This window comes from Anneissia japonica, unplaced genomic scaffold (assembly GCF_011630105.1).
Source record: "Anneissia japonica isolate Jap-2015-1 unplaced genomic scaffold, ASM1163010v1 scaffold287736_len1891122_cov214, whole genome shotgun sequence".
Taxonomy (NCBI): domain Eukaryota; kingdom Metazoa; phylum Echinodermata; class Crinoidea; order Comatulida; family Comatulidae; genus Anneissia; species Anneissia japonica.
In genome coordinates this window covers 1,309,811-1,328,864 of record NW_022756106.1, presented here as the reverse complement: position 1 = coordinate 1,328,864, position 19,054 = coordinate 1,309,811, and the positions used below count along the sequence as shown (strand labels likewise).

Below are 19,054 nucleotides of genomic sequence, written 5' to 3'. Positions count from 1 at the left end.
CCTACTAATAATATTAGTATGGTAATAATAAAGATATTTAAATATCAATTTTAATAACTAATTAGTGATAATATTGAAGGTGATAATAGCAATAATACAACAATAATAAATTAAAGATAATGTTTATTTTTATAATAATAGTAATACTAATTAGTAATAATAAATAATAATGATACTTATAATAGGCCTACTTAGTAATAATAACGACAATAATATTAATAATAATATGAGAAAAATACCAATAAAACACCAATAACAATAACTTTTTAAATTACTGTTATTAAAATAATAATACTAAGACTAATGAATAATAATAATAATAATAAGAATAATAATAATAATAATAATAATAATAAATCGAAAATTATTTATTATTTATATGGTACTGTAATAATAATAATATCAGCAAAAATTTGAACAATATATAATGTTAATGCCAAGACTAATAATTAATATTAAAACTAACGGTAATAAAAACAACAATAATAATAACAATGACAATAATAACAGCAATTATAATAACAATAAGTATAGTAATACTTAAATTAGTATTTTATACTTGATGAATTACTCCTTCAAAGTGTAGTACCAGTAAATGACTCGTGGCCGAGTTGACCGTAGCCAAATTTGTTGTGGCCGAGTTGACTCTGGCCGAGTTGACTTGTGGCCGAGTTGGATCGAATTCCTTTGGCAGTGGTAGGCAGACCATTGATTGATGCTGTTATGCCAGTTGTGTAGCCTCTAGTAGTAGGCCTAGAAACGAGGCGCTAGTCTAGGCATTACTACTTTAGCTTAGAACAAGACCATTAAAGGAGAATCATATCATGTTTTTAAACGATAAATATACTGTAAATTACCAAGAAGGGAATTCACTGTTACTGTTAGCCTACTTACTTTTAATTCAGAATTCTCAAACCACATGTTTGTCGTCAGTCAGTAATCATGTTTGTTTGTTGTCCTACGCCATGACTAAAACAGCAAATATGCGGTCCAGATCGGTTTGGCAATTACCTCCAGAACACACACAACACTGATGATTCTTATCACACCTCTGAGCTATCAAAACGTCGTAATCAATATGATTACTATCATTATTTAACAGATACATATTTTATAATGTTTTAACTACATGTTATATTGATATAGCATTAAAAAATTACAGTATATAATAATGTGTTGAGATTGAACTGGAAATGGACTAGGGCTACATTTTCCTCACCAAGTAAACAGACACATTATTGTTTCTATATAAAACCATTGGTTGGAATTTATTTGTTTCCATGGTAAAGTCTGTAAAAAATGAGACTGAATTTTTCCGATGGCTGCTCCATAGCTTCCCATATACACAGTTTTTCTGAGGTCCTGTGTCAGCGGATCCACCCCGCTAGACACCGCCACTATGTCCCATTGAAAGCTGATTTTATTACTGATCTTTTAAAACAAGCTGGGGGAGAAAGGGCATAATCACCCTTTTTCCCCCCCCCCCCCCCCCCCCATCCAGTTTTTTAAATATTAAAAAATACAATTTTTGTGTCTTAGAAAAATGTATTTATTGTACGACGACATATCAAAAATTTGATTACTCTGGAACATGGCTTTAAAGGTGTAGTGTTCTAATTAAATTCCAGGTCGTACCAGCAGCAGTGTATTCTTAAAATATTTTTTTAACAAAGTAAGACTTTATAACATCAAACAAAGAACAAAAAACATTTGATCTATATTACTTTTATTCATATACTACACTCTCACTAGTCTATATAAAGCCTGATATATAAATGACTAATCCATGAAGTCGTTTTATGTCTATCTACTGTATATTGTTCTAATTAAATTCCAGGTCGTACCAGCGGCAGTGTATTCTTAAAATATTTTTTTAACAAAGTAAGACTTTATAACATCAAACAAAGAACAAAAAACATTTGATCTATATTACTTTTATTCATATACTACACTCTCACTAGTCTATATAAAGCCTGATATATAAATGACTAATCCATGAAGTCGTTTTATGTCTATCTATCTTTGATAAAAACTTAATATAACTGTTAATGTAATTTTTAAGATGTCCAATTATAAACTTACATCTTAAATAATTGTAGGTTTAAGTTTCAACAAAATTTAAATAATTGATCACATAAAAATTCATAAAATTAGTACAATGGAACTCTCAAGATTCAATCATTTGTAATTGGAATGTGGAAAACCAGAGTTTACAAAACTGACTTGGAATTAATATATTTAAATGATATTGAATTCTGAATATTATATTTAACTATAAATGTATCAAACTTTCATTCACTTCTCTGATAAAAATGTGTACATTGTCATGGATTTAAGGAAATAATTTTGTTTACTAAATTTTGGTTTAAAATACTTTCAGAGCATACCAGTGTTTATTATTTATTGAATCTATGTTGGTGTCAGCAACTCAATTCACTCAATGATGAGGCTGAATCTAAATAAACTGAAAAACAAAGTTGACTAACATCACCAACATCTATTGAAAAGTTAGTAGGAAAGGAGTGCTTATATGAGCCTCTTATAACTAGTAAATTGCAATAAAAAATGTTTAATCTGAATAAAATACTTCATATTTTTTAAAATCAAATAAAAATTTGATAAAAAATACTTCATAAAATGTTTCTTGCTATCACCAACACAATTTGTTCACATACAGTTAAAATTCACACTGAGTGCGATATATTTTATTACATGACATTTAATATTTTGAATTTTTAAACAATGAAATTTAAAATCTAGAAAATTGCAAACAAAAAATTAGGATTTGCTAAAGCGCATACTTCCTAAAAACATGTATTCTTAATAATTGCTAAAATCGCAACAACTAATAAAATGCAACTGAATTTATTGGAAACGAATCTGAGTGATGGTGACAGCCCCAGCAACCATCAAGGTGTTGACCGTCTGGTATGGAAATCGATGTTTGAACTCCAACAAATGTTGACCGTTGACAGCGACGCGGTATGCATCCATTTGGCATAAGATAATTACCTGCAAGAAAAAAGAAACAGGAAAATAAAACTTATAGAAATGGTTTTCTAGATAGGCAGATAGCAGAGGGATCAAGTAGTTTAGAAAGAACCAGACTTAGAGGGAACCAGTAGTAGACATACAGGGAACCAGTAGTAGACTTAGTAGGGAACCAGTAGCAGGCTCGGAGGGAACCCATAGTAGACTCAAAGGAAACCAGCAGTAATCAGGCGGAACCAGTAGTACATGCAGAGCCGGTGTAGTATTTTCCTTGTTCAAATTATCCAAGTCATGCGGTAAATGTATATACATACATCCGAATGCGAAGAGCATTATGATTAAGCCAAGGTAAGGTTATCTTTCTTTTGGTCAAACTGAATTAAATGCGAACATGGCTTTAGAGGGTGCAAGTAAAAAATTCAGCAAGAACCAGCCAAAGTTTTCTAGTTACTTAACACACAATAATACTCAATAAACTTTATTTGTCATATATAGTGTACAATACACATACAATGAAATTAGATTTGGTTCCTTAACAAAAACAAACATAAAATACAGAAATATCAAACTAGTGACTTGTTCAATGCCCTAATGGTGGAGGGATAGAAAGAGATCCACCCCTCCCAGTCACTAGTGATCGATATTGGCGACCACTCCGCATCTGCATGGATTTCTGTCCATTGCCTTTTTAAATATAAGGTCATACCTTTACCGAAGGCTGCTCGATTCTGATGATGTGTGAGGCAGACTTAACTAATATTGAGGTCCGTCTTCTCATCTGTGCTGTACCCATACCAGATAATAACAGAGAGCGTTAAAACACTCTCTATTACTGACCTATAGCATTGACCCATCACAGGGGGACTAATCCTGAAGAACCTCAATCTACGCAGAAAATAAAGTCGCTGCTGGTCCTTTTTCATACACTGATGATGTTTTCCCCCTATTTAAAGTCATTTGTAATATACAGTATGTACCCAAAAATTTGAAAGAATTAACTATTAGGTTCTTTTGAGGTTGAGGATGGTGGCATATGCTACTTAACTACTGTAAGACCAAATGTTAAAATTACTTGTTTTTACCTCAAAGAATCCATTATCAACAAATGGAAAGAATTGAGCATGCTTCTCCTCTCCACCCCATTTCTGGTTTGTCAGAGCATTGGTCACGATCGTCCGTGCTTTGAACCGGGGATTGAAATGAAGAGCAATGTTCGGCCGAGGACCTGCTCCTTCAGGACCACACTGCAAGTTGATGTGGAATCTAAAAAACAATAAACAAACAAAGTTTTACTTTGTCATTATCTTTCATATTCGGGGACTGCTCCGGAATTAAAATTCCCAGTCCTCCATATATACCGGCAACATAAATGAATACAAGTGATGTACATTTAAATAATAACAATTGCAATAATATTCTTTATTATATTCCTATCTATGTTTATGGGGTCATGGTAGAAGCATCCTCTTCGCAGACCTGGATAACGCTAATTCTACCACCAGTACACACATGATCAAGTCAGCATCTACTTGTATCATCATTTTCATCATGCTATCTGACAGACCTGGTAGATTACAATGATTGTGCTAGAAACTGTGTCCAACTCTGGCTGAAACAAAGTATCTAGCAAGTGTGTGGACACGATAAGAAGAAATTATATCTATAAAAAAAAGATGATAACATATCCATCATATCATTTGTTTGTTTTTTATGTTTGACCTCCAAAACAGACAAACTTTGAATTATTAATTGGTGAAAGCTAATGATGATGTACAATACATAATTTGTTTTGTCCTCAATTCAAACGATTTATTCTTATACTTACCTATCAGCTCCTGGTTTCACAATGCCGGAAACGAATACAAGTCGACCAGGTACCATTCCACCTTGGATACCGCCAGTATATGGCACTGGCTACAAAAATGAAAATGAATATGCACTTTATCTTTGTGAATAATTTAGTTAGATCAATATTTTATTGCTTTTCAATACTAACAGTACGCAAATAATAAATACAGATGTTACAGATATACATGTAATTAGTACAATACATGGATAACACTTTTAATAAAAATATTAAATGCACTTGAATGTTATTGATGTTTGTTCTTTATACTGTAAAATGAATATCAATGCAATATTAAACATAAGTAAAACTACCATAAAAAATTTAAGCCCTTCTTTTTGCAAACTTTAGATGGGCTTCTATTCAAGATTTGCTTCTTTTTGAGGCTACTTTTGCAAAGTAAAGAGGGGGCTTCTTTTCAAAATGAATGCTGAATTTTGGGAATTACTCCTATATAACAATAAATAGGGCCACTGTAACATCAATCTGTATCATGGAGTGTATTAACTGGTATTAAATCACCTAAACTACTCTATAAACCAAGCATGTTTTTAATTATTTTGTTTCTTTGAAATGCATGTACAGTGTACTGTACTATCTCGAAAAAAGCCAATGCTATCTTGAAGATGGGCTTCTTTTCGAGGGTACTTTCGCAAACTAAAGAGGGAGCTTCAACTCGAGATGGGCTTCTTCTCGAGATTAAGCCCATTGGCTTCTATTCGAGGTTTTGCGGTATAATACGGTGGCTATTAATAAGCAATTTACAAAAATATGATTTTGATATATAATCAATAATCATTAGATTATTATTATCATTAAATATAATCATGAAGTACTTACTGGGTTAAAGATTGGTCCCATTGCATGGGCATGTGCCTGAAAAGCAAAAGAATATCAGTATAACATTTAATGATACAGTTTTTGCTGATTTACAATTACACTTAAAAAAATTGTTGTTGATTATCAGCCAATGTAGGGGCATGCCATATAGGAATGGAAGAGTTCTCAAGTCCTAGGGAACCCTGTACGGAACGTCTGAAGTTGCTTCAAAAATTATGATTAGAAATCACTCCTTACGTCTTTCGCAAGACTCCCCTGTATATACTGCATTCTGGATGTTATACAAAAACTGCAAAACCATAGGCAAAACTAAGTTTAAATCTTGATTATAAACAGACAAATCAACACATGGTTAGAACAAAGGAACAGAGGCAGATTTCTCAAGTTCTACAGAACTATGGAAATTTAATCATTAGGCTTGATTAACCATGTAACCTCAATTATGACCTATATTTACTACTATTGAGGGTGCTGTTCAAATTAACTATATCCCACTGCAACAATAACTGCATAGATAGCAAAATAGTATGATGGTCAAATACCTACCTGTGGTTCCCCTCCGCTAAATCGAATTGAGTAAATCTGTACTTTTCCATCAATGGCAAGGGTATCGATACGATTCAGCTGCTGAATCCTGTGCTTGTATTCGATGAAGTGCTGCCCATTTACTGCCACCTGAAATGAATATAATAATAATAATAATAAAAAAAATAATAATAATAATATAGTGTGTATTCACTAAGGCCTCAAGGTGCATCACATAACCAAAGAGATCATTGGTGGATCTGTATCGCGGAAGCATGGTGCTCTTAAATTTCATAGGGGCAGGGGGGGTGGGAGGCACCCCCTTGAATCTGCCTATGTCATACCCCATTTTCCGGCCACTGGAATATGGGGTATATGGGCTGGCGATGCGCAGAATGGACCTTCCTGGAGCGTCAATCAAATGTGTTTGAAAATAGTGAGAATGACTTTTTCCGTGATCGATGCTATATACAATGCATCGAGTCATAGAAAAATATAATGGGCCATGCTAGTCTAACAGAATAATTAAAACACAGAGGAACATGGTACATAAAAGACTAATTTTATTGACAATAGCTTCCAAGAACAAAGCATCCGTTTCAGGTCAAAGTGGCTCCACACCTAAAAAAAGAGCACTTCATGCTAAAGACATAACATTCTGTCATGAAACTAGTCTTTATAGCAGGCCTACTACAATCATCTATGGCTGAAATATTATCCTTTCCTTTTAGAACCTCTTTCTACATTTCTGTACTACTTGTAAAACTAAGAACAATTCCAGCAATCTAAACTGTTTTTTAAACCCATCTACTGTATCCATTGTTACTTACAAACCTCCGGGCAATAAAAATACATTTGATTATATTCATGCATATAAAGCAGAACACAAGCTCCAGGATACATTATAGGCTTGTGTGGTTCTGTTGTTTGCTTTTTTTTGGAGTGGGAATTACTCTGAATCTATATAGAGGCTATTTAATGAATGATAATAATGGTAGTCGTACTGTATATGCTAAGCCCATTATGCGATATGGGAGTATTCCATAATGCTGCAGCTGTAGTGCATTTGGCATTCTAACTCTAACCAGGTAGAATCTAATACATTTTATAAATTACCATGCTCAAGGACTGAACCGAACCGTACAGTGAGGGATTGAAACTCTGACTTTGAGGTTGGAAACCTTTCCCACTGCACAAAATCACTTCTATACTTCCAGAATTGATTCTTTTTAAAACGCCTTGAGAAGATGTTTATTGGCCTTCAATTAATCCATCAATGGATTTATAAGGATTTATAATAATGCATTTATAAGACTATTACCCATAAACTGATACTAATATAAAAAAATAAATAAAATAAAAATGTTTACCTTAAACTGGTGTGGCTCACACAAAATAATAATTTGGAAGTGTTGGCCATGAGCAAATGGGAAATAGCTTCCCTGGGTCTCCTCTTTACCCCAGCTTTGACGAGTCAGAGTATTGCGGACAACTTTCAGTGCCTGGAATCTGGGGTTAAAGTGCAAGGCAATGTCTGCTCTCGGATTTGTGCTTGTACCACACTGCAAGTTGATATGGAACCTTAAAAATAATAGAAAATATAATCATTAATAAAAAATATGTTAAGTACGACACTTTAAAATTGACTGATTTTTTCTTTTGTATAAGCATGACTATGTATATAAATACTTCTTAGAATCTAGCAAAATTTTCCTTCATCTATCACTATTTTGCAATTTAATGACGAGGACATAATTCAACGAACAGACATATAAAATGGGGTATTAATAATTAATATGAAATGCATAGAGGCTAACATTATGCACCAGTGCAGTTTTAATAACAAATATAGAACATAAGGCCAAGCTAAAAGATAATATAGTTTGTTGTGCCTAGCTGCCTCCTTAATAGTTTTTTATATTTTCAGCACAACAAGAATAGCTAATTACTATAACAGTGGTAGATATTCATATTCCAAAATACTTTGGCCTGTATACATTAGATTTGATGTATCTTCCAGCATAACAGCATGACCTGATATAAGCTGACAGCAAAAAGAGTTTCCTGTTTCTCCTTTCCATAAATTTTGGATTTTCTTTTTAATAGACTTTTTAATAAAAGAACTATGCGATTTAAAGTTATTATAGTATGCTAAACATGAGCTAAGTAGAATTAATATTTTGACTAAAGAAATTAAAGATAGTCCTAATGTGCTAAAAATGAAAAGGTATAAAATTATTGTACTGAAAAGTTCAGCACTGAGAATAAATATGGAGGAGTCTTCATATCTCATTACAAATTTCAGCACTGAGAATAAACATGGAGGAGTGTCTCGTATCTCATTACAAATTTGACATTGTCACTCCAAATCAGAAATAAAATATCTTAAAAATTTGGAGCTGATAAAGATAGAATTGGTGGTATGGAACCTTGTAAATTTAGATACAGTACTATGGCAAGAATTAACCCCAAATGGAGGACATGAATATATTTATAACCTTTGTACTGTTGAGTACCCTTCAGAAGTTTATCAAGGTGGGAGTGAACACTTATTAGTTATCAACTCTCAATAAAGATAGCATTTATTGAAAGGATAAGGAAAACCAACTCAATGGCATTACTCATTCAATACAGTCATAAAATTAAATATATTAGCAACTACAACAATAGGGCTAGATACCTATCCCTCATCACATCACCTTGCTTGGCACTATCCTATGTACAAGAATTGTTTTCAGCATTCCCATTAAACAAGAATACCTTTCCAACACCAGTAGCACTGTACATAAGAATTATGTCTACATAACATACCCATAGGATGCCACTGAAAATGTGTTTACTTTCTTGGGTCAATCCTGTATCCAAATATTCTTTTTTAATTTTTGTTTGTTTAAAAGATGTATCGTTCCATGCAAAATTCCAAAAGTCATAAAAATCATTTTTGAAACTAACTTGCCCACTTTGAAGTAATATAAAAATTATCAACTTGAACATAGAAATTAGTGTATTTAAAAAATGTTTACACATAAGTTTACACCAAAAAATTATAGAAACACTTTCAGTCACTGAACAATTGTAGTATGCATGTGCATTCCAAATACCAGGTGGAAAGAGTTATATATTATGTGCAAGGAACAAATGGGCGGGCCAAATAACGAACAGTAAATACAATGCTGATATCTATGGAGTGTATGTGATATACTGTGACATGTTAAAATCTGAGTAATAAACCCTAAAACAATTAAATTAAAATATTTAAATCAATTCAAAGCAGTTTTTGTTTATTTACAGACTTTTGACTACAAAATACCCTTGGACCTCAGGGAAGAACAGCGCAACAATACTGACTATCCGGAATAAAGAAAGATTTATATTCTATTCTATGCAAACAAAATTTATGCAATCTTCAATAAAAATAACTGTTTAAAATATACAAAACAAGCTGTTGAAGTCTGTAGTGTATACACAACTAACTTTACTAGTGTGTTGTTTATACACAGCTCTCTGTGTAAAATCACACTTGGTAAACAGATCACAGAATTGTGAACTAGCCTAGAAAAGAGAAATACATTTGTTAATCATAGATGACTGTTATGTGCATATTACAAGCCCAAGCCCTACATCAACCTAGCATGAACACAACAAAGTTGAAGCACTCAATACAAACAGTTGCATATAGAAATATGGACATGATGTTTGGGAAGGGGTCCAAAATTTAAGTGGATGGGCTCAATATTTTAAGTGAAGGGGAGGGAGGCCTGGGGGGAAAATAAAGTGATATCAGGTGTTTTTTCCAGTGGGGATACCTAGGGTAAGCAATCTTTTTTTCAAAGGTGGACATGTCCCGTTTCTAAACACAGTATATTATGAACAAAATTGATTACCTATCTGCTCCAATTGGTACACTGCCCTGGATGAAAATCATTTTGTTAGGAAACATTTGTCCTTGAATGTTTCCCACATATGGAACCGGCTGAAAACAAATTTAAATCAATGAAAAAATGTCAATTTTTAACCATATGAGGGGCATGTTTAGCCAACTTCAGCTGAGGGTAAGCTCCTGCTATAGAGTACTACAGTGTTACCGCATGACACTACTCTGTTCCTATTGGCAACACAAAATGAGTTCAACCGGACCTTGTCTCCACTGACAAACCATTGATCCCAATTTCCATTGTAATTATTAAGATTTTATATCTTAATTTTTCTTTTAAAATTTTAATTGATGATTAAATGTGTGTTCGATAACTAATATAATGCGGGCTTTTGTGTTTTTATTACATTCTTCTGATAGTAAAATATTAGGTTTTAAAATGCCTATTCCAGATAGCCTATGAAGTCATTCAGGCGTAATGAACGGTAACCAACGTATGCTTAACAACAGAGGGCGTCGCCTGGTGTTGTGACGACATGACTGTGGTACTCTATTCACAGGTTCTGATATGCTCAGGTCATATTAAAATTAGCTCATTCAATGTTTGTGTCATATTATGCTCTGCTCATTCAATGCTTGGGTCATATTATGCTTAGCTCATTCAATGCTCAGGTCATATTATGCTTACCTCATTCAATGCTCAGGTCATATTATGCTTAGCTCATTCAATGCTTAGGTCATGTTATGCTTAGCTCATTCAATGCTCATGTCATATTATGCTTAGCTCATTCAATGCTCAGTCATAATATTATGCTTAGCTCATTCAATGCTCAGGTCATGTTATGCTTAGCTCATTCAATGCTCTGGTCATGTTATGCTTAGCTCATTCAATGCTCAGTCATATTATGCTTAGCTCATTCAATGCTCAGGTCATGTTAGGCTTAGCTTATTCAATGCTCAGTCATATTATGCTTAGCTCATTCAATGCTCAGTCATATGCTTTAATAGCTCATTCAATCCCCAGGTTGTATTATCTTAGGCTCTGTCCACATCAAATTTCAGTGACAAAAAACTGTTGTATGTCCATATATAGTCATACTGTGCCTATGGTCAGGATGTGATGTCATATTTAGGTATGTCACATGTTTTTGTCAAATAAAAGTTGTTAGTCTAGACAGGGCTTTAGCCAGCCAAGCTCATTATTATGCTATGTACTATCTCAACTCATGTTACACAAAGCCATGCTGAACTTACGTACAGTACTATACCCAGCTAATATTATGCTCAGGTCATGTTATTGACATGTCAATCATACACAAATGTTCCGGATTTTTACATTTTCAAAATTCTAACAGCAAGATTAAATAAAATTGTCACACATAATGCAAATGTAAAGTGCAAGTAATTTATTCTTACCGGATTCACAATGGGAAACTGCTGACCAGGCATTGGATAATAACTTGCCATTTTAACTGTGAAAATAATTTTAACAATTTAGTACAAGCACACTAAGTCCTGAGTCAATCGGTCAGTCAGGCAGGTCTGTCTGACAATCAGTTGGATCAGTCATAAATTTAAACAAATAAATACATAAATCTGGGGTGCAGCCAGTGGGGGAAGGAGGTGCCTGTCAGGAATAAACTAAAGCTAGTATAAACAATCAAACTAAATATGAAACTACAAAATAAGTAAAACCAAAAGAAAGTCATGTGGTTTGGATTACATATACATTTATTTTTATGATTTCCTGCTGCTAGTTAAAAGTCCTTGGTATCAATAGGAACATCAAGGTATCATAACAACAATTAAAACACTGTAATCAATCCCTGTAAGATTAAAATGGCAGCTAGAACTATGAGGTTTCTAGGGGCCTCATGGACACACACAAAACCATCCTCTTTCGACCATTGGTTCTTCCCTTTTCAGGTCCTTGAATGCCACTCCACTTTCCTCAATAATTTCTGTGTCGCATCATGTATGAGGCATTTGCTGTGATCTGGATGGAGGAAGTTGTTCACAATTAAGCAACACCAGGTTCTGACAATAACTACTAGTCCAAGGGCATAGGCTGATGTTTGGCTATGTTCACACACACGGCGTAAGGCTGGCTTAAGCCTGGCGTAGCGTACGCCTTTGTGTGTGAACTAGGCAGTGGCGTTGTTAAAGCCACTCACTACGCCACGTCCTTGGCGTTATTAACGCTACCTGCAGACCCCAGATTAGCTAACGCCACTGAGCTAACGCCAGTGATGCTTGAATGATTTGACCTCATTTCAAGAGATTGACCAATCACGATTGCAATATATTCGCTACTTTGGTCTCTTTTCTGTGCTCTCTATAAATGAAATGGTAAAGGGGTTCCTTTTCTATTGCATTTTACTTAGTTATAATGTATATGATTTATTGATTGTGTTTTGTAAGATATTTTAACCATTTAGACTGTCTATTAAAACAAGCAACATTAACAATGCTAGCTGAAAAATCAAAAGTAAATTGTTCATTTAAAATACAATAATCATATAGGCCTAAGTTCACTTCGAACAATTCACAGATTTAAAAGTTTTCATGATGCACTGTTAATTTTAATAATGTTAACACGTACATTATTTAAAACTGAAAACTATTCCACACCAGATAGGCCAATATTACTGCTAGTGCAACGAACGCCGTTTGTGTGAACACTTTGGAATTTTAATCCGTGGATTAGCTTACGCCTGGCGTAAGCCACGCCAGTCTTACGCCGTGTGTGTGAACATAGCCTATGTCTCGCAGAAGGAGAGGCTACGAAAATGGCCTTGGGGTACAATCAATTAAGAATGATGAACAAAATCCCTATTCCAATTAATGGTCATATTTAGAATTTTAACTCACTTAGTGAAAATAATTTGCAATCATGGGGGGGGGGGGGGATGCAGACTCCCACACCGTCCAGCCTAACCCTAAGTAGTCAAGGCCTCAATTGGTACTGTAGACTAGTTTTGTTTCTACCACAAGCAAATAACACTGACCTTGCTGTACCTGCTGTAGTAGTTAAGGTGTTATACACGGAGTGGTACTGACTGACACCGGTTGTGTACGGCAGGTATTCTACTCCAACATAATATTTAGTATACGGTCGCATGGGTGTAGGCTTGGGGAATGTAGATGCAACCCCCCCCCCACCCCCTCCAGATAGGGATAATTAGTTCCACTGATTGGGTTAAAATACTAAAAATCTAAAAATTACAAGATTTCAAGTTAAACACATCTCAATGTCCTTTTAGTAAGTTTAGTGCGTGGTAGAATATTCATAATGAAACATAGTTTCAGGGAAAAACAAAGTGATCATTTCCAGCAAATTTAGTTATCAATATAAGAACTTATGACATATAATAAATTTGGCTAGCCTTGAGGCGAGTATGTATCGCTAGACCAAAAAAACCATTGTCAGATTTGAATTAAAACAGGGGATGTAATTGGAAATATGTGCCTTTACATTTGAGAAAAAACTTGAGGCTGGGTGTTTTAAACAGACAAGGCAAAAACAAAGACAATAAAACATTTAAAAAATTATAAAAATAGAAAGGGCAATAGTTACTTTGCAAAATTTCAATGAACAATTCCCAGTTGCTAAAAATCGGGATGTCTTCATCGTAGACTTGATTGTCGACATAGACTGCAGCAGGGTTCTTCCAGCTTTTCTTCCGTAATCGCAACCTATGGGAAAGGGAATAATAAAAGTATCATGTGCTCCTGATTTCTCATTCGTTTTCTTGTTATACTATATTTATAGCTGTCTCTTATACACATCTAGATGTGTATAAGAGACAGACCCAATCCATAGCGAGGCTGTGATGGATAAATACTTGTGACAGCAAAGTCCCATTAACTTTAGCATAGTGTTACTACGAGGATTAGGAAAAGGAGCTGTTTATGGCTGTGAACAAAAATTCTTGTCACTTGACACGATTTGAGCCTAGAACTCGGGATTGGAAGGCAAGCATCTTAACCACCAAACTACAGACAGCTATTCATCACTGTTATTTTATTAAATCATTTTTATGATAGTAATTTAAACATCGTTACAGAAATGTTAAAACAAATATTAAAATCCTGTTTAAATTGAAAGAATATCATTCCTGGTTTTATAAGATTTTTTTTTTTTTTTTTTTTACCTGTAGTAGATAACAGCACCATCATCTGTAATGTAAAGTGGCCAGGAATTAAGAGTTGTTACTTGTGGATTCCACTCCAGGTCTGTCTGCATCTCCAGGAGTGAAATCTCCGATGGGAAAGCACCACGTCCTTTTGCAAAGTCTATGCAATCAGCTGGTAAACCACTGACATCACTAACCTGTCAATAACATGGCAACAAGAGCAATATCAACAATATGTCATCTCATCCAAGTCTATTATAAAACAGAATTTTAAACAGAAAATCCAATATATATATGAATTGCTGATTTAAAAAAATTATAACTAAAAATTAGAAGAGTTTCTTCAACGATTGAAATATACAAATCTTGTAGTTATTGCATATATTTTAGATGTGTGACTTATTAATACAGTAGAACCCATATTTTAAGGGGACACTTTCTGGCCAAAAAGTGGGGTTGGTTATAGACATACTTTCCTTCATTCTGTGGCCGAAATACAATAATAGGGGGTCCCCTTATTAGGGGTGTCCCAAAGCAAGGGTTCTACTATAGCTGATAAGTTTGTTTGCTTTATTCGGTACTCAAAATTCACAAAGAACCATGACAAAATACCAGGATAAACCATAAAGCTGAAGAACAGCTTAATTCCAATGGGGTCCTATAAACAAGCAATATTTCATGAATAAAAACAATAAAATATAAATAAATAATTAAATAAATAGATAAAATAAATAAATATCTACATATAGCCTATATATTGATTTTCTTTAGAACAAATATCCATGTACTCAAAGTTTTTCATTTAAAAAAAAATGTGTATCTATAATATAACTCCAGGGCATTATATTGTCATCTCAATTGCTAAGCAATGCATGGTATATAGGTCTCCTCTCATTGGATTTCATAATTTAAGAGCTGATATAAAGAGCCATTGGTGCGTTACCATATGGCATTGTTATATATAGTAAATCCTGGATTCCATAACATCGCTACATGCTTTCGTCGACGACTTTCGGCGACGCTCGGTCGAATTCGGGAAGCCTTCTTCCCGATGCAACGCTTGCAGTGGAAATCACTGTAGCAACAGTGTATATAGCGAATTTATTGCAAAAAGGCCCGGAACAAGGCTTAACGATCGCAACCAGAAGGGGCCTTGATTTTGTGTATTGTTACTGATACTTTTAATATACTGTATTTGATTTTATTCTTATACATATGCACTTTCCAATGTTGTGAATTCTTGTCTCGCCTCCCCAACTTGGGGGTCTTTTTAGAATAAATTACAAGTCGAATTTTGAATAAATTTACATCCAGTCGCCGACACGACTTTCGCACAGGCCGCTGGGATTCTACAATGTAGGACTACGGGCACAAGTAAAGTGTGAAAAGCTGCTGTTATTTTACTTACTTGTCTACTCGTGGGCCTAATTGCAATTCCCAAACACCATCAATTACATTTGGCTTACCTAAATTAGAAGCATTTAGGGCCTTAACAGCACTTTAGTCGTTAATAATCGTTAAATATAAAAGCTTAAAAAGACGTACACAAGTAAACGTAGGCACAGCGGTCACCTAAATTTCCATTTTTGTACAATAAGTCATTAAAGTTGATGGATGCGTTGTTGATCGACGTGCAGGCAGACAGACAAACAAGAGGTGGGTCATGTCCTGAGAGAGGGGAGAAGCAGAACATTGTGTTTTAAGTGCGTCTCCGTCGGGATTCCATCGCCTTTCAAGGAAGGAGCTACGTGCGTAAACGTAACCACAACTCGTTTACTTCACGCAACGGAATCAATACACTGCGTGCTGCACGTTGGCCTATGCATGATGCATGTAATATAATGACGTCATAGACCTTACTTTATTGATATGTTTAAACATTCGGGGAAAAAAGGCTTGTAGGCCTATTACATAACAAATTATTAATTTTCCATTGAACACCCGCTGGCTCCATCATCTGAGGATAAGGCTATACCCCACACTCATTTGCACAAACATGAACTTTTTCACCGTTGGTATACGGATAGTAATAATAGGGGACGTAGGCCCCTATGGAAGAAAATTAACAATGACGTCACCAGAACAGTCACCGTTTTCACGTTAATTAGATTGATTGATTGATTGATCGATACAGTGGTTGTGTTGGGGATTCTCAACCCTGAGGTCAGGGATTCGCTTGTGTCCTTGGGAAAGGCACTTTATATTTACGTTTGTCTCCACCCACGATGTGAATGTTTGACCAAAATATAATAAATTAGGTTGTAAACTCTTTACAGTAGTAAAGTAATAGACCTACCTTCTTTACATTGTGAAAGTCGCTATATATCTTCAACATATCCAGCCAATACCAGCTGTGTCGTATCTAGGAGTATTGACGTAAAGGGATGGAGGTGTGTTGGGTGTGTCGGGGAATCGGTTTGGCGCGAAGTTTAAGTGGGCGGGCCGCAGGGCCTAATGATTAAGTGAGATGCATTAGCTGGCACGAGGTGAAATGAGACGAGATTTAAGTATTTGAGAGTATTCTTTTTTGCTCAGCAAATTATCAGTGTGTGCTCAATTGTTTTCGCCCGGGGATGCGATCCCCTCCCCCACCCCTTGATGGCCATAGTCAATATCCACATAGTCATCACCCACGTCCACAAATCGTTTTGAAAATTGATGATTGAACAGATTCCCGGGAGTAGAATTGTCTTTAGAGTAGACAATCTATAAATTGCACTGGGCCATTTAAAAGGCAAGCAACCCAAAAAATCAACACCCGTATTTAGCTATCGTTCAAGTTCACATTTCGTAGACTTGTGGCCTCGTACATCATCATAAACGTCAATTAATTCAAGTCCAGGGGGTAGTTTCTGAGTGGTCAGATCACCATTCACGGATTTCATGTAAACTAAGCAAGTAGAATTAGCTTATTTCTTGCTCTACATCGACCGTAAAATACAATGTTATATTACTATACAGTCATTTGTTATATCAGTGTATAATCATTATGATGATCATAATCATTATCATGATCATCATCTTTAAACATCACTGTCATTGCCATCTTCGGCATCATCGCTAACGCCACCGTCATCATCATTATATTGGCACATGGATTAAACATAGGCAATATAAATCATATCACTGTCATCAGCATGTGCCACACACATGGCAGAATGTAAACGTAATTTTATACATCCATGGTTAGACTGACCACGCATAAGCTAAATTAAATCTTACTTGAGGCTGTGCACTCCAAATGATTGGATTCATCAGTATAAACACGATTGACCCATAGGTCCAAAGAATTCCAATGGGGTACTTTTGGTGGTGATTGAGGACTACACAGGGGACAATCCATTACTCCTTTCCTAAGGGCCTGTTTCTGCTAAGAATAGAATTCCGGTTTCAAGACCAGTATTCTCAAAGATCCGTATTTTCTTGTCAGTGGAAATGGGTCCCATAAAATTCAAATACTGGTTTTGAAAACCCCAATTGAATCTGATCTCGATCGCCGAATACCGTACTCAAACCCGTATTCACCGAGCAATTTTTAGCTGCAACGCAATAGCGGTCTCAGTTTGACCACAAGTTGACCTGACCTAGCAAACTGTCAAATGGTTATCGGAACATAAACAACTCTCATTTTGGCGCGAAGTGTGTATTTTAATTTTTTAATTTAGCAAACGTACCAGTAATGTCGGGCGTAATTTGGACCGACGCCATCACAAGACTAGTGATTAATCTGTTGGAAGGGGGGGGGGGGGAGATGAGGGGGAGGCTAGCCGGCTGGCTAGCTCGCCTAACGAACTCGCTGTGGGTAAAAATGACGTCTTGCACAACGACCTCCTTAGGAGAAACCGGTTTCTGTTCGTGTTAAAATTAAACTGCAATGCGGTTTTTTTTATAAACAATTATGAAAACCAGTTTCACTGAATACCGTACTTTTGTATTTTGTCAGTAGAATTAGGCCCTAAGAGTGTACTGCATTCTTTAATGTGCACATGGGCTTTATATTTCACATAGGACCAATGGCTTAAACCTCTAATCCGAAAGACGGTGCGCTATCAAAAACCTGATTTCAAAGAGCAGTGGTTATTCTCCTTCTATTTCCTATACCGTATCCACGAAGATATAGGCCTACACCTCCCTCGCTCACTTTCACCAAAATACTGGAAGCATAAATTTGTAATTATCATCAAAACTGTCACTCATTCATCACTCACTTGGCAAGTCAATAAAAATGCAAACGACAATTTGTATTTCATGCAAAGAAATAGAACATTTTAATGTTCGTGGTGTTTCTTGTACTTACATCAACAACATAACCTTTTTTTACATAAAACGAGTAACTTAAGCCATGGCATCTCTATGCCCAGGGCATGCACATCTAGGCCTATACAACACTATTTTCTGACATTTAGGCTATATTTAAGGCACCGGGAAAAACAGAGCATTACTTCGCCACAATGCGGGCCATCTTTGCGATTCAACTGACCTTTATTTGCGACTAGATGCCGGTATGTAATGAAGAGGGGCTGTCTGGTAGGCAGTATGTACAGGCAAGCAGTTATATAGTGTATGTACAGTACTTATACTGTTCTCATAGACTTCTTAAGATCAAACCCAAATGGAAATACAAAACATCACATCTTAAATTACACAACACTACTATGATATCGCTAGCTTTTAAAAATATAAATAAATATATGTATATAAATTTGAAGACAAACAGTGAAGAACACAAATCTAAAATAAAAACAATTATTGGATAAACAAACACGATTGTTGGCTATTTTTCCCCTTGACAAATATTTCCCCTAAACTTACTAATCATTTCTTATGTTCCACTGTTTTCTG

The 19,054-nt window shown here is 35.1% G+C and overlaps 2 protein-coding genes across 3 annotated transcripts in view; both read right to left on the bottom strand.

The window, feature by feature from the left end:
• Positions 1 to 1,034, bottom strand: part of LOC117123933 (probable inactive tRNA-specific adenosine deaminase-like protein 3) — a 6,873-nt gene extending 5,839 nt beyond the window's left edge. The window contains exon 1 of the mRNA XM_033270028.1: positions 895 to 1,034. The gene's annotated coding sequence lies outside the window, so the exon portion shown is untranslated. The remainder of the gene's footprint in view (positions 1 to 894) is intronic.
• Positions 1,035 to 1,709: 675 nt separating this feature from the next.
• On the bottom strand, positions 1,710 to 17,559 carry LOC117123934 (galectin-8-like). 2 transcript variants are annotated; one of them, XM_033270029.1, is made up of 9 exons: positions 17,435 to 17,559; positions 11,493 to 11,548; positions 10,087 to 10,175; positions 7,573 to 7,783; positions 6,224 to 6,352; positions 5,678 to 5,713; positions 4,817 to 4,905; positions 4,074 to 4,254; positions 1,710 to 3,012 (listed from the first exon to the last, which is right to left on the bottom strand). In XM_033270029.1, the coding sequence occupies exons 1-9, from the start codon at positions 17,553 to 17,555 to the stop codon at positions 2,866 to 2,868; spliced, it is 1,059 nt and encodes a 352-aa protein (XP_033125920.1). In that variant the 5' UTR covers positions 17,556 to 17,559; the 3' UTR covers positions 1,710 to 2,865. The 2 variants fall into 2 exon arrangements, with proteins under 2 accessions (XP_033125920.1, XP_033125921.1); XM_033270030.1 differs by lacking the exon at positions 17,435 to 17,559 and adding an exon at positions 11,961 to 11,985.
• Between the last annotated feature and the right edge of the window lie 1,495 nt (positions 17,560 to 19,054).